The sequence below is a fragment of the Biomphalaria glabrata genome, chromosome 16, assembly GCF_947242115.1.
Source record: "Biomphalaria glabrata chromosome 16, xgBioGlab47.1, whole genome shotgun sequence".
Taxonomy (NCBI): Eukaryota; Metazoa; Mollusca; class Gastropoda; family Planorbidae; genus Biomphalaria; species Biomphalaria glabrata.
Window position 1 is genome coordinate 21,011,982 of NC_074726.1, and position 25,843 is coordinate 21,037,824.

Here is a 25,843-nt window from a genome sequence, read left to right on the forward strand (position 1 = left end):
TACCTCACCCTAAGGTAAATGTTATTCAACAATCACAAAGAGGAGTGGCTCAACCAATGGGCAATAGGAAACACAGGCAGAGCCATGTACAAAGAAATGAACATGCCTAAGAAACTGGACAGTATTAACTTCCTCCCCCGCAAAGAGCAATCTACAATCTTCCAACTAAGGACAGGACACGCGCCTCTGTTAAATTACCATCTTAACAAAATACATTCCACACAACTCCCCTTTGTAGACACTGCGCTCACCTTTATGAAACCGTAAACCACATCCTCTTTGAATGTCCCCTTCCTAATACACCTTAGGCAGACCCTACTACCACTCCAGCCCAACATAACCAACACCATGTACGGCAGTGCTAAACAACTGAAGAAAACTGCACACTATTTTTCCTTGGCACGGTCTGCAAAAGAGCTGACAGCTCAGCAGTAAAAAGCTGGCTAGAAGCAGATGAAGAAGAAGGGCGCCCCTGAGTCCACCCAACCTTAATGGGTACTTGACTTTAGCTGGGGAAAGAAAAGGCGGTTGGTCGTTGTGCTGACTACATGACACCCTGCTCGTTAACATTTGGCCAAAGATCGCAAGGTCTGAAAGGGGAACTTAACTAAGTCAGGCAATATAAGAAACTAAAAGAGATTTTGAAGTTTGTATGTTCCGTAAGATTTGTGTGTGTGTGTGTGTGCTTGTGTGTGTGTGGACTTGTACAATACAAAGAAGCAATATGAAACCAAGTTGTTTTTTTTAAACAAAAAAAAACAAATCTTACAAGATGAAGCTGAACTAGTCTCGGATCTGATATTGAGATATTTGACCTTCCATTGATCATTTTTGTTTGACCTACATATTTAATTTTCCCTCGAGATGTATTAATGTATCTGTACAGGAAGTGAAAAGATCCTCTCCATGAAGTGTGCACACGACAATGGCAAGAACATTTGGTTCAGTCTACGACAGATGTCAAATAGCGAATCAGATCGGACCGTATAATAAACGGATTGGATCGAATCTGAAGATATTGAATTGGGTCGGATTTGATCGATTCTGATGATATTGGATTGGGTCGGATTTGATCGATTCTGATGATATTGAATCGGGTCGGATAAAATCGATTCTTATGATATTAAATTGGGTCGGATTGGATCGAACCTGATGATATTGAATTGGGTCGAATTTGATCGATTCTGATGATATTGAATTGGGTCGGATTGGATCGAATCTGATGATATTGAATTGTGTTGGATTGAATCGAATCTGATGATATTGAATCGGGTCTGGCCAGTTTGAGGGATTGAACCACGATATTCGCGTTATCAGCGCGACACTCAGACTTTCAGCTACCTGTCTTTTTCCTGCCAACTTTTGAACCAACGAGTTAGTAAAAGTGGCCGAGTCACTGAAGTCATTGGGGCTGGGAAAGGTAACTAATTTAACTATACCCCGACCCCTTAGCAGTCCACTAGCTGCATAAACCTCTTAGTAACATCGCACATTCAATGTAGCGAATGGCTTCTGAACGAGACAGCTGAAGGCTTAGACGAAACTTCGCGGGTCACAGATTTGAGACCAAGAAAAAATCACCTGCCAAAGACGCAGACTGTGATAACAGAATTTAAATAGACCCTATGATAGACAATGGCTTTGAAAAAGTTGTGGCGAAATTTGCAAGTCACAACCGGGTCGGTGTAGTTACGTGAAGCAATGTAATCCTCCTTAATATATCTTATCGTCTTATCTTTTTATCATTCTGTTTAAAAAAAAATTCTTATAATTAAAATAATTTGCACTATTGTTTTTTTTTTTTTTTTTTTTCAAATTTAGGTTTTCTAAAAACTGGAAAAGAAACAAAAAGAAAAGAAAAAAGTAGTTTTATTTTTCATGATAATGTCACCAAGTGATGATTTGTCACGTGCCCAACACAACCCTTAGCGACGCCACTGCATAAGTGTTCAAGTTTTCTAACGGATGTTGATACCAGGTGAACTAAAACATAAACAGTAACGTTGGCTTACTAGACATTGCAGCACAACGTATTAACTTACATATATAAAGACAGGCCACGGTCTCTGTCGGTACGGGGACTACAGGTAAAATACATAGTCCTTAAGGTAAAATCCCCTACTATTTAAAAAGGTCATCGCGCCATAAGTTAAACACCTGTTATTAGAGAAAGGTCATAAGACCAAAGTTCTCTCACGGTGTATCCTCGGCTCTATATTATTAAGGAACGAGGAGGCTAATGCCGGCGTCTTTGGCAAGCCACGGGCCGGCTTTAGGTCTAATTGTGCCCGATGGAAAATGTACATAGCTCAAAAAACAACAAATTTACTTAATGTTTGCTTTATCTTGAAAGCATTTTAATGGTACTTTATTTGTGAGTTATGCCGCGGGTTTTAATTTCTTATGCCATGTTGTTTACTAGACTCTACCTTATCTGTGGCTGAATGAAGCAATACTTCTTTCATTCTTGCTTTTAGAACTAGAGTGCTGTTACTTTATGGGAGATCTTCGTAAGTGGAGTCTCCATTTCTAAAAAATGAAATTAATTGACATATTTCTTGTCCAATGGCTGATAACAGAATGAGATCATTAATCATTTCACGTAAAGTGCATAATAAGCAAATAGAAATAACCCTTTTTTTTTATATGCGTGTGTATATGAGTGCTTGTGTGTTAGCACTAAGGTATATGCATACGATACGCGTATAGGTGTATGACTCATTCACACTAAACAAGCATGAGAGTATTTATAATATATCATTATACTTCCATGCGAGCAACACATACTAAATTGTGTACTTACAAATGTGGCCATTTAATAATATTAGATTTGCCTTTCGAAATTTGCATAGAGAATTAAAAAAAAAATAGCGGCATTAAAACTAAAGGCAAAAAGGGTAAAATCTTTGTTTTACGTGAGAAGAAAAAACATTCCACTATAGAGCACAAGGATTGGTTCAGTGACATGGAGCTTTGTTCATCACAGTCACCATACTGTATGACCCGATATAACGTTTTACTGTGTCGACCGCCTTAGACGTCATTTGTGGAAGGGTTCGCGTGACCTTAGTTCAAGATCCGTAAGTTATACAAGTGAACGCGGACCTGGAAAGTGACAAACGAACGTTGAGCGGCTGGTCACAGCTGGACGTGACTTACCTTGATTTGGATGTGTGTGTACGTGCATAGAGATGTGTGTCTATGTGACTACATATATACACATCCATTACACGCAGTCACATAGACACACATCTCTATGCATGTAAATGATGTACACCCCGAATAAAAAAATGTAACCGTCTGAACTGAACAATGTGAAAAAAAAAGACCTAAGAAAACATTTTAAAAATAATTTAAAAAAACAAACAAAAACAAATCTTGTATTAAATGTACTTGTAGCAAATAGTTTGGATCAGACATGAAATTAAATTTGTAATAGACCTAGAGTAACAATATTAAATCTGTGCGATTACAAATAGTTCTACCAATTGTTTTTGTTTAGCGCAATTTCATGCTGTTAGCTTTCTCACTACGCTCTAATCCTCTCACTTGCCTAGACCAGTTGGAAAAGGATAGGGAAAGAAAGAAATCCGTATCTGGGGGATCGCTTTTTAAAAGCATTTATGAAAAAAAAAAAGGTGAACGACCTGAATTCGAACTAAAGGGCTTAGGCCTCCTCAGGCCAATACTCTAACCACTACGTCAGTGAATCACTTATTAAAATAGGTTTTTATAGTTATTTATTGTTAGCTTCAAACTTTAAAGCTGCGACCTACATGGTATAACTTATACCACCACACCAGTCAAGTAGAATTTCTTTCCCTTGTTCGAGATACTAAACAAAATAATTAAGTACCAATAGTTAATTAACTAACTTGGTTTTTTGTTTCAATGTTTCTCTTTTTTTTTCAGGTAAAAGAAATAATTATGCAAATTTCCAGCTTGATTCGAGATTGGGTGTGGGAGAAATAACGTGTAAAACATTTTATCAGACAGACGGACAGACAGACAGACTTGATTTAAGTTTTGTAAAAATGGTGTTTTTGTTCTTCCGTACTGTTTTCGTTCAGAGTCACCATTTCAATAACAGGGGTTAAAGGGTAAGGTTGCATTAACAGTTCCCTGGTTTCAGGAGGGTTTTATCTTCACCACCTCTTTACCTTTTTATTGTCATTCTCAGAGTCTTATTGGAAATGTCTCTGTCATCCCTTATCTCTCTTCTAGGGTTCTGGTAACTTATCATTCAAACTAGTGTTCTAAGTGGATGTAATAGTAAAAATCACATTTTAGCCACCGGCTACGACCGGAATTATAAATCACGAGGCTCTTCACAAAAACTGTCATACCCTCAAAACAAAAAAATGCTCTCCTTGGTCATGGTGAACTTCTTGAAGGCCTGGGAATCTTGGACACTAAATTCAGAATTAGAGAGAAGAGTTCTAAACATGGAATTGAGATGCTATAGAAGGATCCTAGGTATCACATGCAAAGGCCGCATCCCTATAAGAAAATTCAAAACAGGATCACCATTACAGATTAATAAATAAAATTCATGTTTGCCTTCTATTTTTAGGTGTTTTTTTTCTTATCTTATCTTATATAATACAGACGTTACTTCAAAAAAGAAGATGATTACGTCCTACGCGTCGTGCATTTAGTCATGCATATTAACCAATGTCTTTTATGAATCATATGTACTGTGTTTTTTAGCGTGAGAAATTAACCCTTAATATTCATTCTTGTATTATAACAAGCCAACAAGTAAAGTGATATTTAAAAACAAAATTACTATGATCTAAAAAGAAATTTAAATCAATTTTCAATTGTTAGTACCTTCAATTGTGTATATTTTATGTTTTTTTTTATTTGTTGTTATTATTTTTATTATTAATTATTTATATCATGCTCTTTTTAGTGAAACTATGTACTGATAATTGTTTAGATTATCTCTCTTTACTGATTTCATACTACAGCACTATGTGTTATTGGCATTATTATTTCGTTTTTATTTTAAACTTTATTTTCTAATTTTGTTTCACTAATTCCTACTTTAGTTTACATTCTCTTCATTGTTGAAAATAACACCAACTCAAAATGTAATTTGGCCAACGTTTTTGTTAATTCGGCCAACGTTTTTGTTAATTCGGCCAAATTTTTTGTTAATTCGGCCTACGTTTTTGTTAATTCGACCTACGTTTTTGTTAATTCGGCCTACGTTTTTGTTAACTCGACTTACGTTTTTGTTAATTCTGTCTACGTTTTTGTTAATTCGGCCTACGTTTTGTTAATTCGGCCTACGTTTTGTTAATTCGACCTACGTTTTGTTAATTCGGCCAACGTTTTTGTTAATTCGACCTACGTTTTGTTAATTCGACCTACGTTTTGTTAATTCGACCTACGTTTTGTTAATTCGACCTACGTTTTGTTAATTCGGCCAACGTTTTTGTTAATTCGACCTACGTTTTGTTAATTCGACCTACGTTTTGTTAATTCGACCTACGTTTTGTTAATTCGACCTACGTTTTGTTAATTCGACCTACGTTTTGTTAATTCGGCCAACGTTTTTGTTAATTCGACCTACGTTTTTGGTAATTCGGCCTACGTTTTGTTAATTCGACCTACGTTTTTGTTAATTCGACCTATGTTTCGTTAATTCGGCCTACGTTTTCTTTACCACGGCCTACCGTTTTCTTTTTATGTACCCCTGATGTTTCACTCCACATGCCATTGTCAAATGATTTGCTGCACTTGGAAAAACTTCTAGCAACAATGAAGCAACAAAACAAAACAAAATGAAGTAGGAAATGATGCTTCATAAAGTACAAGTTGATTTTTTCAAGTTTTTTTTTATACATTATTTTTTTAATATACAAGAAATAGAATTTAATAACAAAACAGCCGACAGCTCAGCATTAAGGACTGACTAGTTAAGAAGAGGACCTATGTGCCAAATAGCCATAATCAAGAGGATAAGAAGTATCCCTGCTCTTAAAACCGATCACATGACTCTGTAGCTTCTTCTCTTTTTCAATTTTTTTTCTACAAATCTTATACACGCTATCTCTCCCACTTGTCATTCTCAGATCAACTTTGCACAATTATTTATTGTTGATGACAACAGATGAATCAATCGAAAATATTGAACAATTTGTTAATTATTTAGTGGTAAGTGATTATTTGTGTCTAGAAGAAGGGAGATAACTATTGCAGCATTGAGAGATATATCAGTAATTGTACGTTTCTTTCCCTTATATAAGCTTTAATCTGAAAGAAAAATAATTTTATTTATATATTTATTTTGTGTTATTGTACTTTTTGTACATTGTTAACAGAATGACTGATCTCTTAAATCTCTGTTGGCGAACTTCAAAAGTCCCAGAGGACTGGCAAAAGGGAGTGATTGTAAAGCTTCCAAAAAAGGGCAACTTGGCAGACTGTAACAACTGGAGGGGCATTACTCTCCTCTCTGTCCCAGGCAAAGTTTTCAGCACTGTTTTGTTGAGACGGCTTCAACAGTCTGTAGATGAAAGGCTCAGAGAAGAACAAGCAGGTTTCCGAAGAGGCAGATCATGTACAGAGCAGATTTTCGTTTTACGAAATATCATAGAACAAAGTTTTGAGTACCAACAACGGCTAACGATCAGTTTCGTGGACTTCAAAAAAGCGTTTGATAGTGTCCACCGAGAATCACTATGGAAAATAGTTAGAGAATACGGTATACCAGAAAAATTCGTCCAGATCCTACGACACCTTTACAGTCAGTCTAGTTGCTGCATTAAAACAGAAGAGGGAACAACAGAGTTTTTTACAATCGAGACAGGTGTGAGACAGGGGTGCATCTTATCTCCCTTCCTTTTCCTCCTAGCCATCGACTACATAATGAGGAGAGCAATGAACCAGACTGCCTTTGGTATTCCATGGCATGAACAACTCCGATTGACGGACTTGGACTTTGCTGATGATGTTGCACTACTCGGGGCTACAAATAAATGCATTCAAGAAATGACGGAGAGCCTAGACAGAGAGGCACCCAAAATTGGCCTCCGCATAAACTTGGATAAGACTAAAATTATGCGAGTGGGATATAAGGCAAAGGGTGTCCCCGTCAGACTTGGCGAGTCAAAGCTTGAAGAGCTGGACAAGTTCACGTACCTTGGCAGCATCATAACAAATGATGGAGACGCTTACCATGATGTAGCGTGCCGAATAGGAAAGGCAGGGAGCATTTTCCAAAGGCTGCAGCCTATTTGGACTAGCCAAGCCATTGGACTCGAGACAAAAATACACCTTCTCAACACAATCGTCATTCCAACTGCTACATATGCATGTGAGACGTGGAAGTCATCTGTCAAAATTGAGAAAAGACTAAATGTGGCTCAACAGAGATGGCTGAGACGGATTTTAAGAGTCAGATACACAGACCGGATCTCAAACAAGGAAATCCTTTGCCGAACTGGGAGTCGAACACTTAGTGAGGTTGTGACTGAGCGTCGCATGAGGTTTGCGGGACATGTTCTACGTCAAAATGAATTACGCACACCAAGAGTTGCGATAACATGGAAGCCAAAACGAGGAAAGCGCAAACAGGGACGTCCTCGTATTACCTGGCGACACACCTTCATGGAGGACCTCAGAACAGTGGACACCAGATGGGAAGAGGCTTCAGACATTGCCAGTGACAGATCATTATGGAGACAGCTTGCCGCCCAATGCGCCGAACGGCGCGGGAGGACCTAAGTCTAAGTAAGTAAGTACTTTTTGGATGTCTGGCGTGTATTTCGCTCCTCCATAAGATCTATTCTCTGCTAAACATAAGATCTATTCTCTGCTAAACATAAGATCTATTCTCTGCTAAACATCAGATCTATTCTCTGCTAAACATAAGATCTATTCTCTGCTAAACATCAGATCTATTCTCTGCTAAACATAAGATCTATTCTCTGCTAAACATCAGATCTATTCTCTGCTAAACATAAGATCTATTCTCTGCTAAACATAAGATCTATTCTCTGCTAAACATCAGATCTATTCTCTGCTAAACATAAGATCTATTCTCTGCTAAACATCAGATCTATTCTCTGCTAAACATAAGATCTATTCTCTGCTAAACATCAGATCTATTCTCTGCTAAACATAAGATCTATTCTCTGCTAAACATCAGATCTATTCTCTGCTAAACATCAGATCTATTCTCTGCTAAACATCAGATCTATTCTCTGCTAAACATAAGATCTATTCTCTGCTAAACATCAGATCTATTCTCTGCTAAACATAAGATCTATTCTCTGCTAAACATCAGATCTATTCTCTGCTAAACATAAGATCTATTCTCTGCTAAACATAAGATCTATTCTCTGCTAAACATAAGATCTATTCTCTGCTAAACATCAGATCTATTCTCTGCTAAACATCAGATCTATTCTCTGCTAAACATAAGATCTATTCTCTGCTAAACATCAGATCTATTCTCTGCTAAACATCAGATCTATTCTCTGCTAAACATCAGATCTATTCTCTGCTAAACATAAGATCTATTCTCTGCTAAACATAAGATCAATTCTCTGCTAAACATCAGATCTATTCTCTGCTAATACATAAGATCTATTCTCTGCTAAACATCAGATCTATTCTCTGCTAAACATAAGATCTATTCTCTGCTAAACATCAGATCTATTCTCTGCTAAACATCAGATCTATTCTCTGCTAAACATCAGATCTATTCTCTGCTAAACATAAGATCTATTCTCTGCTAAACATCAGATCTATTCTCTGCTAAACATCAGATCTATTCTCTGCTAAACATAAGATCTATTCTCTGCTAAACATCAGATCTATTCTCTGCTAAACATAAGATCTATTCTCTGCTAAACATAAGATCTATTCTCTGCTAAACGTCAAACCATTGTCAGTAAACAAAAGAAACAAAAAGAACGAGCCACGAATGTGTATGTCCATGTGTCACTGTATGTCGCTACACATGAACACAGAACAATGTTTTTTGTTGTTGTTGTTTTTTTTCCCTTCGCTATCCAACACGTGTGTGCTTGTTTGCCCTGGCGTTCACGAGTCCTGTTTGTCAACAATGTGCATGACATGGCCATTAATCTTCCGTATTTAAACTTGCTGCGGTGCCCACAATAAACCAGACACCTTGCCGCGAATCAATCTTCATTTTTTGTACGCTTGCCTTTTCGGGCGCACAGACGCACACCATAAACAACTATACCATTTATATCATTGATGTTATTATGACTTAGAGCCCCTGTCTAACATCAAATATATGTAACTGGGATAACTATAGAGCTAATTTTAATGTATTCTATGTGCTTGCAAAGCTTAAATCAAATCAACCCGTCTGTGTGTCTTGTACACATTTTGTAAAACGTTATTCTTCCCACTTTCAACTCTCAAGTTCAAACTTTGCACAATTATTCATTGTCTCTAGCATAACATGAATCAATTCAAAAAATTAACCGATTCATCAATTATTTGGTGGTTAAAAGGTAAAATTTTGTTTGATATAGAAAAAGGGTAATAAATCTTACGGTATTGAGATATATGGCGCGATGGATAAGTGGTAAAGTGCATGGCTTTCGAACGGGGTCCAGGGTTCAAATCCTGGTGAAGACTAGGATTTTTAATTTCGGGATCTTTAGGGCGCCTCAGAATCCACTCATCTCTAATGGGTACCTTTTCGTTGGAGACAAGTAAAGGCGGTTTGTTGTTGTGCTGTGGCCACAGATACATAGGACCTTTACACCGTCTATCCTATAGCTCTCAAGGTTTGAAAAAGAAACTTTTACTACAGTTTTAAGACTTTTATAAGCATTTTATTTTTTTTAAATTGTTTTTTTTTTTTACTTGTTTCCACCACTTTCATTTTCTACGACCACAGTTCATAACATAAACAAAACTGAAAGTCGTAGGTTCGAATCTACTTATCAAAATGGCAAACATTCAACTAACTGAAAACTCATTATTGAAATTATTATTGAAATAGTATGGGAGCTATTTTAAACCTTATTTTACATGATTCTGGCGATTCCGTTGGGAGGTGTCTCAGTGATAAAGAATAGGCGAGATATGGAACGATATAAAGCCTGTTGTTATTGTTGTTGTTTTCGTAGCGCTACCATCTCTTCCTCAATCCACCTGTTTCTTGACATTCCGCTTGTCTTTAAACATATATGGTGGTACCTATGGTATTGTAGTTAATACTGTAGCTGCTGTTGTACCTGATAAGATATATGGTGTTGAATCTGATGATGTAGCTAATGATGTATATAATATTGTGTATTGTATTGTATCTAATAATGTATATGATAGAGAATACTGTATTCTATCTGATGTAGCTGCTAATGTAACTAATACTTATCTAATGTTGTTATCCAATATTGTATTCGATGTTTCTGGTATCTGTATCTGACGATGCTACTGATGTTGTAAATGCTGTTGTATCCGATATTGTATCGGTCGTTAACATGCTCTAGATACTGATTGATAAGCTGAAGTTGATACTAAGTGACCCAATTACTACAAGGAGCAAACTTTGCCCTAGTAAACCGAACTAAGGAAATACCTAGAGTCCCGAACTAAGGAATGTCAAAAAGCCAGAACAAAGGAAAACTCGAACTAAGGAAATACTCAAAGCCCGAAGTAAGAAAATACTCAAAAGCCCGAACTATGAAAATACTCAAAAGCCCGAACTAAGAAAATACCCAAAAAGCCCGAACTTAGGAAATACTCAAAAGCCCGAACTATGAAAATACTCAAAAGCCCGAACTAAGGAAATAGTAAAAAAAAAAAGATCTAAGAAAATACCCAAAAAGCCCGAACGACGGAAATAATCAAGAGCCCAAAATAAGGAAATGCCAAGGCCCAGAACTATTTGACTTTTTTTTCCCTACACTGAACTATTTTGGATCAATTATAATCGCATACATGAGAACAACATTTCATAAACAAATCAAAGTACACACTACACAGTTAGGCTACTACACACGATTTGACTTGTTCAGTAAAGCGTGTCGGTAGCGGGAATTACCGATAAATCCAAATGGTAGACACCAACTTTGGACATCAGGCTCAAGTCTTAAGAAAAGGGAACAAGGAAAAAAAAACTTACATGGTCGTCCGTAAGAGGTCGACTTGCCGTGTCCTCGTCCATGTCCATTCGCGTGTATCTCCGATCCTTCACTGCACTCATTCAAGACGAGTAGTTCCAAGTTAATCCCTAAACCTACGCACGTGCACGCGAGGCGATCGGGAGCTCCAGGTCCTCACAGAAGGAGGCAACTCGTGGGGCGAGCCCGTGGGGCGACACACACACAATAAAAAGCCCCCACAGAAGTCGTTTTGTTAAATAAATGAAACTGAACTAAATAAAATGCTATTGGTGTACGACACATGTCTCACTTCCCATAGCTCAGAAACAACAGTCGAACCAGGGGAGACCACCTTTCCACTAGAGTAAATAGCGCTGAGCACACAGAAAACAAGCTAGAAACATTCACTGCTACATGCACGCATTGTTTATATCCGTAACAGCAAATACAGCCGAATCCAGTTCATCTGCCTACGATCCTTGTGTTCCTGATAACCGGTTGGTCCAATTAACAGGATTTATTTCTAAACGTATTTATATAACGATATTATACCATATATAACAAAATAATACGTTCATCTGTTCATCTATTGTAACTAGATTTAAAATTACGCTTCTGTCTTGTTGGGGCGTTCTACAAGCTTTAGTGTTGAATTACTTTTGATAAACAAGTTTTTGAAAAACAAACAAAAATATATCTAATCAACTGTAATCTAATCTAATGTAACCTAATCAACTCTAATCTAATCATAATCATATATCAAATAATTTTGATGTAATACACGTTATTTTAAATTAAGTGTCACGGTGACTTTGTAATAGTAGATATATAAGTAGAGCAACTAATTTTCTAATCAGTCTACACCTCACTGTAAGTATTGATAACATTTACAAGTTAAACACTTATATCTGAATTAACCTTTAAATTTGACTGTATTATTATTATATTATTATTATGCTTAAGTAGTATACACTTCAGCCTTGTTAAGAAAGCTAAATTTCGGAAGAGTGTAAATAGATTATACTACTGACTACATAGTCCACTGTTATGCTATACAATTAAGAAAAGCGTACATCGAAACTGAACGATTATTTCAGAGAGTGAGTTATTAGCTTACACAGACCAGTGCTTCCCAAATAGTATTTCGCGGAACCCTGAATAGTTATTTCATGAACTACTGAAATAATTGGCCACCACGTAAGTTAATCTCTCTCAAAATTGTTTTGTTAAATACTCAGAATGTGTTAAGTGCTAGAGAAAGGTTTGTTAAACACTGACATAGATAATACTATATATCAGAGATTGCGTTATTCTAGGATATGTCTTTATTTTTTCTAGCTACACGCTTCCTTTTTTTGATCAATACAAAGTTTTCTTTCAATAGATCTACACATATCAATAATGAATTGTAAGGCAAGAAAGAATACCTAAAACAAAGCAAACAGTTGCAGTAGAAAAATGCATGAATTGAAACGCTGTCTTATTGATGTCAGACATCTTTTTATTTCAAAAGGAATTTCCGTAACCCAACGAATCGAATACGTCGACCAATAAATTCTTGTTTTTGATTGGTTCCTTAACCTTCTCAGATTTTCTATTCCTGGATCAATATGTCAACATACTTAAGGGAATTAAGTTTACATTGGATCTATGACATCGTTCTCATTTGTTTAAAAAATATGTTTCTTAAATTTGTATTAATCTGTAGCTTTGATTTGATTGGATTAGGACAAGACAAGAAGTGTAATTAATATAAAAGTTTCAAATGACAGAAATGATGTTGTTGCTGCTGTCCCTTCCCCTTGTTCCGCTCCAGTGAACACACTAAGAAATGTTGCCTTCAGCTAACGATTTACATAGCTACATTGAGTGTGTGTGTGTCAGTGTATGTGAGGACCCAAGCAAACACACGTCAACACATCGTGTTACTTACATGGGACGTAGAGAACTTACAAGTGGTGAGAGAGATTTATTGCATAGAATCAACGAGAGGTTCGAAACTTATTCAATTCACTCACTTCTCAACTCGGGATAGATAAGATAAGATAATTGTATTGGTCCAAACTAATGGAAATTGAGTTTGACTACAATTGTCCACCTAAGACTTACTACTATAACAATTAATAATAACATATAGATGCAAACACCAACAAAAATTACACAAACACACAATCATACACTAGCAGCACTTTCTAAATTCGGCTTCTCTCTACGCTACTTCTCAGGGGCGATAAATAACTTTCAAACTCCCTGACAGAATGGGGAAGAAAGGAGTTTGAAAATCTTTCCGTGGCAGACTAAATGGAGTGAAGCCGACTAAATCCTGACACTGGCAGATCCAGGTGGAATGGGGGTGGAGGGGTGCCGGGTAGATGTATGAGCCCCTCTACCGAAGTGAGGGGAGTGCGGCTCTATTTTAGTTTTAAAAATGTAAAGTTCTCCTTTTAGACATTGTGATCTATAGGGAAGTTGATATAAAGGTCATCTGTTTTTGTGGCCCTCTGTTAACGAGGGTGCCATGCGGTCAGCACAGCGACCAACCGCCTTTTCTTTTCCCCAACTAATGTCAGGTACCCATTAGAGCTTGGTGGACTCAGATGCGCCCAAAGATCCCGAAATTAAAATTCCCAGTCTTCACCAGGACTCGAACTCCGGACCCCGCTTTACCACTCAGCGCCTTCTCTATTTTAATAAGAAAATACATAAATTGAGTAAAAACATTGAATTGCTTACTATAGTATATTAAATAATAATAATAATAATAATAATAATATCTTCATTTTTGAATTTTGAGGAAATAGAACGGACCCATTGCTTCTTCCAGGACAGCGATGAATATGAAATAAATTAGGCGGTAACTATTATTCACCAATGAGTCGAGTGTTTCCTGAGGGTAATTCACAACCTCATGACCATATACAAGAGGTCGGTCTACTCCCTGACTCGCACCCCACACAATTGAGAGGTGCTGTTGGTGGTAGAACAAGAGGAGCCAAAAGGATCAAATGGACGAGAGAAATGAATATAGACATTATCAAATCGTTCTTCCGTGTTAACATTTGTGATGATAAACCTCTCCCAGGTTATAGGCAAAAACTCTCCCTGGAATTTAACAAATTATACCCTAATCTAAACCTTACAGAGCAGAATGTTGTAGACAGAAGATCTGTAATAATTAAAAAATGCTATTTGACCCCTGCAGAAATTGACGTGATAAGAAGGGAAGTAGGTCATGAGCTTCATATACAAGAGCTCATCTCAGACATAAACGACACGCCCACACAGCCGACCAACGAAGACATTAGTAGAACACCCAACCAACAAGAGAATGACCCAACATCGGCAATAAGCAATGAGCTACACTCAAAATTTTCTAATCTTATAGACCGTTATAAAAACACCAATCTTAACTCTAGGCCTCGTATCCCCAAGCTAAACGTCAAGAAAGAGACAAACACATATATTAATGAAATAAATAAAGTCTTAGCCAACCATTTTGAAACACCAAGAAACTTGTTTGAGACACACCTCGCTATATACTGCGCCGCTGTGGCTGTCAAGGAGCTCTCTGGACAAAAGACCTTCGAGCTAGGCCCAATTAATCAAAGACCAAAACAACATGTGCCAGCATGGAAAAGGCGCCTTGAAGACAATATTAATCAACTGAGGAGCCAAATGGATACAATTGGACAATATCTGGGAAACAACCATTCCGCGAAAATACTTAACAAAATGAAGACAATACTAAGAACAACTGGAATCAAATTGACGGACTGTGATAGCCACGCACGACTCTTATGTTTGAAAGATACTCTGAGACAGAAAGCTAAACTAAAGGGAGCTAGGTTAAAGCGCTACAACGAAACCACCAAAAGAAAGGAGCATAACGCTTTATTTCAGCACATGAGAAAACAGTTCTTCCGTAAACTAGCTGATAATGGTGCTGACAAAATTCAAACCATTGATAGCACTAAACACGGCTCCTTTACCGACTACTGGGCGGCGCTTTGGTCCGACCCACTACATTACAATGTGCAGGCTGACTGGATCGAGGAAATCCAAACTAAAAACAACCTAATACCAGAAATGCCTGATGAGGATTTCACAGCTGAGGAAGTCTCCGCAGCTATTTCGAAAACCCACAACTGGACTGCTCCTGGACCGGACAATATACACAACTTTTGGCTGAAAAAACTTACAGCCGTACATGCACCACTAACATCAAGTTTTAACGAGCTAATATCAGAACCGTCTTCAATGCTGTTAGAACTCACTGAAGGGATAACATCTCTTCTCCCCAAAAAAGGGGATCCGAACCAACCCTCAAACTATCGCCCTATCACTTGTCTGTCAGTGGTGTATAAACTATTAACTTCACTTTTAAAAAGTAAAATGTATAAATTTTGTTCTGCCCATAAGCTACTAGCAGATGAACAACAAGGTTGCATTGAAGAGTCGATGGGCTGTAAAGTACAGCTAACTATAGATGGTATTATATTGCATCAAGCTAATAGAAGAAAGAGAAATTTACACATGTGTTACATCGACTACAAAAAAGCTTTCGATTCAGTTCCGCATGATTGGCTATTAAAAACCCTGGACATCCATAGAATCAACCCAAGAATAAAACAACTATTGAAAGTCTGTATGGATAATTGGAAGATAAACCTGCACCTAAATCGTGATAAAATAGGTTCTGTGCACATAAGAAGAGGTATATACCAGGGTGACTCACTATCTCCACTCTGGTTCTGCCTAGCGATTAATCCTCTATCTACATTACTCCAAGACTCTACAAACGGTTTTAGGGTTGACACTAAATGTACAAAATGTGTGTCCCACTTATTATAGATGGATGATCTAAAGCTATATGCAGAAACCGAGCAAAAATTACACACCTTAATCAAAACGGTAAAATGCTTTAGTGACGATATCTGTATGTCTTTTGGCCTGGACAAGTGTGGCATCATAAGCATTAAAAAGGGCAAGGCAACGAACACCAACATTGAATTTGAAGGCATCGAGGAATTGAACTCCGCCTCTATTTATAAATATCTTGGAATAAACCAGAATGCCAAGATAAACCATAAGAAATTAAAAGAGGACTTTCTTGGCAAATATAGGCAAAGAGTTAATAAAATCCTCAACACCAAACTGTCTGGCAGTAATCTCATCACTGCAATTAACAGCTGGGCCGTCCCTGTGCTCCTTTACACGTTCGGTGTGATCAAATGGACTGACACCGACCTACATGACATTGACAGACTCACTAGAAAATTACTAACCAAGTTTCGATGCCTACACCCCAAGTCCTCCACCATAAGGTTATACCTGCCCAGGAAGGATGGGGGTCGTGGATTGCAGAACATCTTCAAATTGTGTAAGATGCAAGTTTTAAAAATACGATCAAAACTGCTCGCCTCCAGCAACAAATTAGTTTCCTTCCTACGGAAATACGACTCCGATGCAACCCCTCTGAACCTACACAATGCTGATGTCAATATCGGTTTGGACGACGTAGGGCATGAGATTCGCCAATGGGAAGAAAAAACACTCCACGGAAAATTTCCGGCTTCATTACATGGGGACAACATCGACAAGGCTGCTTCCTTAACATGGCTCAAAGCAGGTCATCTCTACCCTGAAACAGAAGGCTTTGTTACAGCAATACAGGACAGAGTAATCAGGACAAAAAATTACGAGAAGCATATCCTGAAACTCAATGTTGTAGACAAATGCCGAAAATGTGGAAATGTGGGCGAGTCGATTGAACACATTATGGCAGGATGTCCAGCCCTATCAGAATCAGCCTACCTAGGTCGCCATAACCAAGTTGCAAAGTTAATACACCAACACCTGGCTTTGACGTACAAATTGATCGGTAAGGACACTCCCCCTTATTATAAATACTCTCCGCAAGAGGTTCTCGAGTCTACTGAACATCTGCTGTACTGGGATAGGCCTATTCTGACCGACAAAACGGTAGATTTCAATCGCCCGGATCTGCTGTTCATCGATAAAAAAGAAAAAACCGCTACCATTATCGATATCGCCGTACCACTGTCTCAAAATTTAAGAAAAACTGAGATAGAAAAACAGAGAAAATATGGGAACCTAGGCTTGGAGATTAAGCGTCTATGGAAATTGTCCAAAATAACAATATACCCCATTGTTATATCAACCGAGGGGATAATAACAACTGAACTCACAGACACCTTCAAGGCCCTTAACATTCCTAGGAACATCTTCGTTGCCTGTCAGAGGGCGGTACTTCTGCAGACCTGCCACATCACCAGAAAATTCCTCAGTGGAAACTGTTAAAGGGACTACGATGAATTTTGTTTCTCTTTAGCGAAACTCGACCCTGGCAGCGCCAGAGAATGACTACTCGTTCATTTCTAACATAATAATAATAATCTTTATTATCCATAAGGAAATTTGTCTTACAATTTGTTTATTACACTAAGCTAAACATTACAATTATAGAAAACCAAAATATACATTCACACCAGACTCACTCATAATGCGAAAAGTTTATAGCAGATTGTTTTAATATAATGATTTCATGGCCAGGGCAACAAAAGAGTGTTTGTGTCTGTTTGTCTCTGCTATCGGTGTCTTGAATCTCGTTTGTGATGATAAGATCACAAAATCCTGACCCAAAGGGAGATTTTTTATTTCTAGAATCTTTTTAGATTTTATGGATGTTTGTCTCAAACAGCTGCCCAAATGGGGTTTGCCTTATGCTAATGATTTTACCAGCAGCATTTAGGATTCTATAAAGTTTATTTTTAATGCTCAGATTGTCATACCAGGCAGAGATATTAAAACTTAGACATTTGGACAGTGTGTGTGTGTGTGTGTGTAAACATTAGTGACACTATTTTTTTCGTCTTGTACCATTCTATTATTAGTTTATTTTCAGAACCTGGCAAGACTACAGAAAGTTCTACGACTCAATGACTTTTTAGGTTCACTATACGAAAATGAATTGCTTTGGTAAGACTATTTAATAAGAATTATTTTTTTTAAACATTGAATAGCAAAATGTTTGTTGGTTGTATTACATGTAACTTCCTAGTCCAAACCTCCCGCAGGACGACGGGGGATGGCAGCGGACAGAGTATGAACCCGGGACAATCGAGTGAACCCGAGACCAGTTCGAAGACTTAATTCGAGAGGCGTCTTTTCAAAACCACTCCCACCAAAGGCCGGACTTAGGTATGTGGAGGCCCCTGTACTTTTTTCGTAAGCTTTCAGAAAAATCCACATGTTAAAAAAATCCACTTATATCTATAAAAGAAAGTACTTGTAGATTAAATTTTCCTCCGTTAAAAAAATAAAATTATTTACTATGCATATTTTAGTAAATACAAATCTTCATTTTTAGGATTTAAGCAATTATTTGGTTTATCTTTGGTATATCACGAGAATACGAGCACACTATAAAACTATAAATGGACGATGGACCGTGTAGATAATGTTGCCAACTGTAAAATTGAAACTATTGTTTGTAAAAATGCGAAAAAAAAAGGTGTATACCTTTGTGAATATTGTCATAAACTTTATGTTGTTTTTTTTTCGAATAAAAGTAATTAGATCTGGTTCAAGTTTTATTTATGTTCGGCATTTAGTGATTAATACGCCTACAGCTGATTAGATTTACTAGTTGTCTGGAGCCACAACCCAACGACAGAGTGTCACTGATTGAATTATTCATTACATGTATTACACCAGATAAGCCAAACCATCTCTCTCTATATGGAACTACCTCCATTTATGACAATCTTCCCCTCCCCCATACTTTTTGTTGGTCTTGAAAATACGCACACTGCACTATTTTAATTTATGTTGAGAACATTTTTTTGTCATTTATCAGCCTCGTTCTCCTACATAACGTAGTTATAGCTTTCTTCTCACTCCACTATCACAAGGTCCCTAAAGACAGCAATGCCGGGGCGTCGTCAATATTTTTTCCCCTCCTGGAATTATATCCCAGCTAAAGTACGGTGTCTATGTTATTTTCGTGCCTAGTTCCACAAGGGAACAGTTTTGGAACTGGTCCATATACCTTTTTTTGTTTTGAAAAGCTTTTATATAGCGAAACTTTCATGCTTATAGCAGGCTCATAGCTCTATGGTCCAATCAGGGCCGGCCTTAGGCATAGGTAAACTAGGCAAGGGCCTCCGATTGATGGGGGCCTCGCAGAGGACTAACATAAAAAAACGTTTTTTTGAAAAACAATCGCCAAACTTGGATCAATTTTTAAACATAGCAGAGCTCTGTTTTTATGTCATCTAGTTTAGCTCTAAGTCTTTACTTTGACTAAAATCGTATACACTTGTATTAGACTACCTATGTTAGAAGACTCTTGTTGCTTTCTTTTGGTGGACATCTCGAAACGTTGTATCCAGTCTGGTTTGTTTATAATTTATGAGACATCTGCATGAATACGTTTAAGAAGATTACGGGACCTTATCTGTGTTTTGTGTCAGTTGCTCTATAATCTAAGCTAGTTATTGGCTTACATTTAGATACAGGTAGGTTTTAAATAAATTGCATACTTTTGTTCACTACTTATTATTTATTTTCATTTTTTTTTTGAGGCCACCAAATTGACTTCACCTAGGGCCTCTAGTTACCTAAAGCCGGCCATGGTCCAATCTCCTTTGTGGACCGGGGAGGGGAGGGGTATATGGGAGAGGTTATTTACGTATTGCCTTAAGGTTCTAAGTAAACACAAGTCTGCTAGCGTCGGGTGTTGAACTCGAGCCTCTGGGATAGGTAGCCAAGCCGCTTAAGCCTCGTGACCACAAATCCATTTTGCGATAAGATGTATGAAATACCCAAATATGACATAAAAACGACAACTACATCATACAGTGTTGTTTACCGGCTGTTGACTTGTAGGACCTAATTGCTGGTAGACAACTAAACCGGCGTAATATATTTTTACTAACAAAACTTCAAAACAGCTTGAATGACTTCCTTTTGCGAATAAACTAAATAGAACTTTTTGTACAACAGAAACAATATAAAGTTGAAATGAAGTAAAATAACTAGAAAACTTTAGCAAGAATATCTTGAACTAAATCTAACTAACAATAACATCACCTTTTAGTCTCACGTTCTGGAGTCGTCTCTCCTAACTAAGACGAAGTGACGACAATGACACCTATGTTGCATCATTCGAAACCAAAAAAACAAACAAATTATAGCTTTTATATAGCGACACTTAAATGCTTATAGCAGGGGTGGGCAGCCTTTTTGTTTCGAGGGCCGCATTAAAAAACTAATTATATATATATATATATAGCTAACTGTGTAGAATACTTTTTAATTCCTATTTACACTGTATTATAGTCAAGTTTCTTTTTTTTATTTCACTCTCCGCGTTGAACAATTACAACAAGAGTTCGCAGTTTTTGAAACCAATTTTACGATTTGTTTTTTATATTGCTGTTGTCTTTTTATATCACTATATCCTCACAAATATACAGTTGTACTTAATGTGCAGTATTTTACTTTTTACATTCGTGCATAATGTTCCGGAACTGTGAAACTATCTTACTAGTTGTTACCCCTATGACGGCTGTCAAATTACAGTCAGTCAACATTGACCAGTGATTATACTTGTTTAGTTTCCACACCAAAAAAAAATCTAAAAAAATACTCGATCACTGAATGAGACAATTTATGTTCCGCAAGTTAAATGTCGTGACGAGCGAAACCTGCCCTTGTGGAGCAACACCAGAGAATGATGACAATGTACTTCAATGGTGCATACTAAATCAAGAGACCCGAACAAGACTCTGGCCACAAAACCCTCCAAAGACTATTCGGAGAACTGCCTGATCTGGAAACCACTGCGCGGCTCAACTCCGATATAAGACTCTGATCTGAGCCCTCCAACATGTAAAATGAGAACAGAGAAGAAGAACAGATGTATGCCCATCATATGATATAGAATTTGTCGGCCCGATTGTATAGAAATGTCCGTGCCGATTTTGAAGCCCAGTCCGCCCCTGCCAACACTAGTGCCGAAACTACGTAAAAAGATGATATAAACCTGAGCTTTAAGTGTTTGTTTAAGTCAATATAAAACTGGTTTTAAACTTCTATCGTTTCAATCAATTTCTCAATTAATTTAATTTTGTTTTCATACATGATCATCCTTGGTATCCAAGTGCTGCTAGTCAGGGCCGGCACTACAGATTGCGGGGCCCTATGCGAAACGGATTGCGCGGGGCCTACTCTGGGATCTGATAAGGATAATAAGTGAAAATTAAGATTTTGTATTAGAAAATAAATTCGTCTTTGCATTTTATTCATACTTTACTAAGTACAAAATCACTGTCAAATTCACTCTCAGAGCCATCTACAGTAGATAGTAGTTTACAAACAAACACGATCAACATGTAGATCTGCCTTTTAGATTTACTATCGACTAGCGAAATATCGATTTTGATTTTTTTAAAAGAGGTCGAGATGGATTTAGATCTATATTTGTACGCCAGTGACTATTAAAGTAAATTAAGAATTTGAACTTCTTGTTTTGCTTAAAATTCGCCTTATTATTACATTTTTTATTAAATGAAAACTGAAAATGCCGTTTTTTTTAATTACTAGTACGATTGGTGTTTTTCATATAGAATGACACCTAGAAATGGCAATGTTGTCTGTTTTTAAGGAGATTTGCATCAGTTTTCAGAAGATTTTAATAATTTCAGGAGATTTTCATGACTTTTTCGTATATTTTACAATTTCAGGAGAATTCCAGAAACCCTTTAATAATAAGTTAGAATGATTTATTTAATCATTTACACCTAGAATTCGCGCGGGGTCTATGAAAGTGCGTGGCCATTTGCGGCCGCATAGGTTGTAGTGACCTAAGACCGGCCCTGCTGCTATTCCACTTATGATAGCTAGAATCATAGACACAGTACATCTCAAAGTACAGGTCATCTAAAAATTACTAAAAGTATGAAGCGCTATAAAGACCAATTAAAGCGCCATTTCGCCCTCACTGGCATTGAGGAAAGTAGCCGGCAGCAGATGGCCTTTGGAGGAGACAGTTGGGGGGAGTTCTCGCAAAAAGTCACAAGACTTACATTTGAGAGCCGAAGAAAAACCCTTGCTGAAGACAGGTTCAGAAGACGAAAAGACAATGTTAAAAAGACCTCCGGCAGACAACCGGATCTACTTCAGATGTAGACAAATATGTAGGTAGCAACTGGTTTGTTTGGTCACTGGGCTCATCCGTAATCTTCGATCGAAGACATTGCCATTATTTTATATATAACTATTTAGTGACTGGAGCCGCGGTGGCTGAGTTGTAAAGCGCTTGGCATCAAAACCGGGGTCCGGGGTTCGAATCCTGGTAAAGACTGGGATTTTTAAATTCGGAATCTTCTGGCGCCTCTGTCCACCCAGCTCTAATGGGTGCCTGACATTAGTTGGGAAAAAGTAAAGGCGGTTGGTCGTTGTACTGGCCACATGACACCCTCGTAAACCGTTGGCCACAGAAACAGATGACTTTTTCATTATAAGGCCACAAGGTCTGAAAGGGGAACTATTTAGTGACTAATAACAATATTTAAATTAGAGTCAGTTTCATTAGTTTCATTTTTTTTTAAATTTTAAACAAACATTCCATTAATAATAATTTTATGTTGATTGTCACAGTACTCTTGTTGGAAGTGCTAGAATGTCACAGGTGATGTTGTGGAAGATTGTTGAGATGTGTTAATGTTGGAAATTTTTTGTTGAGATGTCAGGTGTTACAAGAAGTTACAGTTACATGCCGGGGATTCTCTAGTTGTATATCTCTAGATCTGAATGTTATCTTAGAGATTCAATAAACGTTGACCCTTTTAATTTAAATACAGAACTTTAATTCAACTAAGAATCACTGTATCTTATCTTATCTTATATAATACAGAAGTTACTTCAAAAAAAGAAGTGATTACGTCCTATCGACGCGTCATGCATTTAGTCATGCATATTAACCAATGACTTAAATTCTGCCAAGACACTGGTTTTCCTGGCTAGCAACCCATTCCATGCTCTAATAGCACTAGAGAAGAAGGAGTATTTGTACAAATTTGTCCTAGCATATGGGATGAGGAATGTGCATTTATCTTTGTGTCTTTCTGAGTATTTTATTAAATTTTGTTTTTGTATTTGAACATTATGGTTCAGTGTTTTATGTATAATTGCTACTTTACTTTTGAGTCTTCTGTCCTGAAGACTTTCTAAATTTAGTGATTTTACTAAAGGTGTTACTCTAGATAACTGTGAATATTTGTTTGTTATGAATCTCACTGCTCTATTATGTGTCTGTTCCAGTTTCTTAATGTTGAGTTGAGGGGTCCCAAACGGAGGATGCAAATTAACCAAGGTTAAATAACTTTTTAGTTTTATGGAATATACAAAATAGACTGTATCTAATAAGTATCTTCTTTCAAAGCTCAATAATAAAATATATTCAGATTAATACTAGATCTAATAAAATACAAGACTTGTCACTGCAAGTTACAACTCAAAACTAAAATACATCTTAGCTTTACGAAATTTTCTCTACCACCCCAGATTCTAGATAGCGCGTTTTCTAGCCTCATCTTAGACGCTTGGCTTTAACCAATCAAATTATTTCCTGTCAGATGTCACACTATTGATGGACGCGTATCAGATTACGTCATGGCTAATTTCGGCACTTGACACGTACGGTACTGGGCATAAATAAGTTAAGTTTATTTAACTAGACTTTGGTTGATTAAAATTGATACTTGACATTGATAATCTGTATATTGTCTCTTCAGGATGGGAAGCATGCGATGATAAATGATTATTATAATTTTATTTTTTTTATAACTTTGAATTAATTTCCATATTTTAAAAATGAATATGTAATTCTTAAGTATGTATAAAGCAATCTAGTTATAGCTATCCACTTTGACTTGGTAGTGTATCCTAGGAAATATCTATTTCTGTTACACTGGTTAATGCTGTCCAGATAAAGCATGTAATCGCACACCTTATTATTACAGCGAATGTTTACTTTGCTTTGCTTGATATATTTTTTTTTTAAATCTATGCCACATACAAACTTTAATAACCATACTAGGATTTAGAACAGGGGAGAGAATGTTATCAAAAGTTCAAGCGCTCTCCCACGCAATGGAGTACCTTCCCTGTAGCCTACTCTCAACATAATTGCTATAATTAAGGTTAAGCTCGACCATGGTCTAATTATACGGGAGCTAACTTGTGAAGCTAGAATAAAAAGATACCACTACTGGCTTGAACAAGAGTATACAGTACAACATGGGCGTAGCCAGGATTTTTTTTCGGGGGGGGGGGGGGGGGTAGGAATTTTTTCTCCCCCCCCCCCGAGAAAAAAATATATATGTATGTATGTGTGTGTTTGTATGTGTACATAATTAATCTTTATTACATTCTTTCGGAAGACGTTTATTGTGCCCTAGAATAGATTCTTTCTGGAGTTTGGAAAATTGTAGACTTCAAGCCCTTGCTAGCTAGGTGGTCTGGGGGAGCGCTGGGAGCTCATAGATTTTAGAGTGTGTAATTTGATTTTTTTTATATTGAAGAGGTATTTTCCCTTCAAACACCGCTGAAGGAGGGTTTAAACTCAAAACCCATTAGGCTACGCTCATAGCATTTTGAGTGCGTAATTTGCTTTTTTTATATTGAAGTGAAGCGGTATTTTTAGCTTCAAACCCCGCTGAAGGGGGGGGTTTAGACTCAAAACCCCTTTGGCTACGCTCATAGATTTTAGAGTGTGTAATTTGATTTTTTTTTTATATTGAAGAGGTATTTTTACCTTCAAACCCCACTGGAGGGTTTTTTAAACTAAAAACTTCCTTAGGTTACGCTCATAGAATTTTTAGTGTATAATTTGCTTTTTTTTAAATATTGATTCTTTATTTTTTTAGCTTCAAACCCCTCTGATGGGGGGTTTAGACTCAAAACCCCTTTGGCTACGCTCATAGAATTTTGAGTGTGTAATTTGCTTTTTTTATATTGAAGATGGGGTTTTATCGTAAATTTTGGAGGGTTTTTTTTTTAATCTCTTTTTTGTTCTCTTTGAATTTGGGGATTGTCATTTGCTTTTTTATTTGTTTTGTTTTATAGAACAGGGGATTTAAATGCAAAAATTCAAAACCCACTGGTAGAAGGGGTTTAAACTCAAAACCCCCATGGCTGTGCTGGGGCAAGTGTTGGTTTAGTATTAAAATCTCAGCTAAAATAAACAAAATTAAAGCAAAAAATCAGTTACTAAATTCCGACCCCATCCCCCCCCAATGGGGGGATATTTCATTTCGGAGGGGGGGAGGTTTCCCCCTGCTTACCCCCATGCAGTACAATAAGCTCCAAAGTTTTCACATCGACAACATGACAACGAAGCCTTTAAGAACATTATTCCTTTTAACAGGTCTCTTGTTGTGTAGCTCAGCTACGGCCCGATAAAAGACTACTATTTGGAACCCAAGAGAAGATAAGGCAGGCAACTCATATCCTTCTATTAGGCCTGACTAAAGACTGGTTTTCATTATGGCCACTGATCACAAAAGATACATAATTAAAACAGAAAGAAGATTTATAGGGGTGCGTGATCGAGAGGCTAAGTACGCTTGAACTTAGCTCGGCTTGGCTACCTATGAAGGGTTCTCAAGTTTCGACACCCGACTCGAGCAGACTTGTGTTTACTGAGCGCA

At 37.2% G+C, this 25,843-nt stretch overlaps 1 protein-coding gene across 6 annotated transcripts in view; it reads right to left on the reverse strand.

Moving 5' to 3' along the window:
- LOC106078874 (dipeptidyl peptidase 4-like) overlaps positions 1–25,843 on the reverse strand; it is a 172,797-nt gene that overhangs the window by 97,058 nt on the left and 49,896 nt on the right. For 2 of the 6 annotated variants that reach the window (XM_056013699.1, XM_056013697.1), the window contains exon 1: positions 11,126–11,445. The exons of 3 other annotated variants lie outside the window; for them this stretch is intronic. In XM_056013699.1, coding sequence (XP_055869674.1) covers positions 11,126–11,206 — 81 coding nt within the window. In that variant the 5' untranslated portion in view covers positions 11,207–11,445. Of the gene's footprint in view, positions 1–2,803; positions 3,184–11,125; positions 11,446–25,843 lie in introns of those variants that run through there. One more of the 6 variants, XM_056013706.1, reaches the window with a different exon arrangement.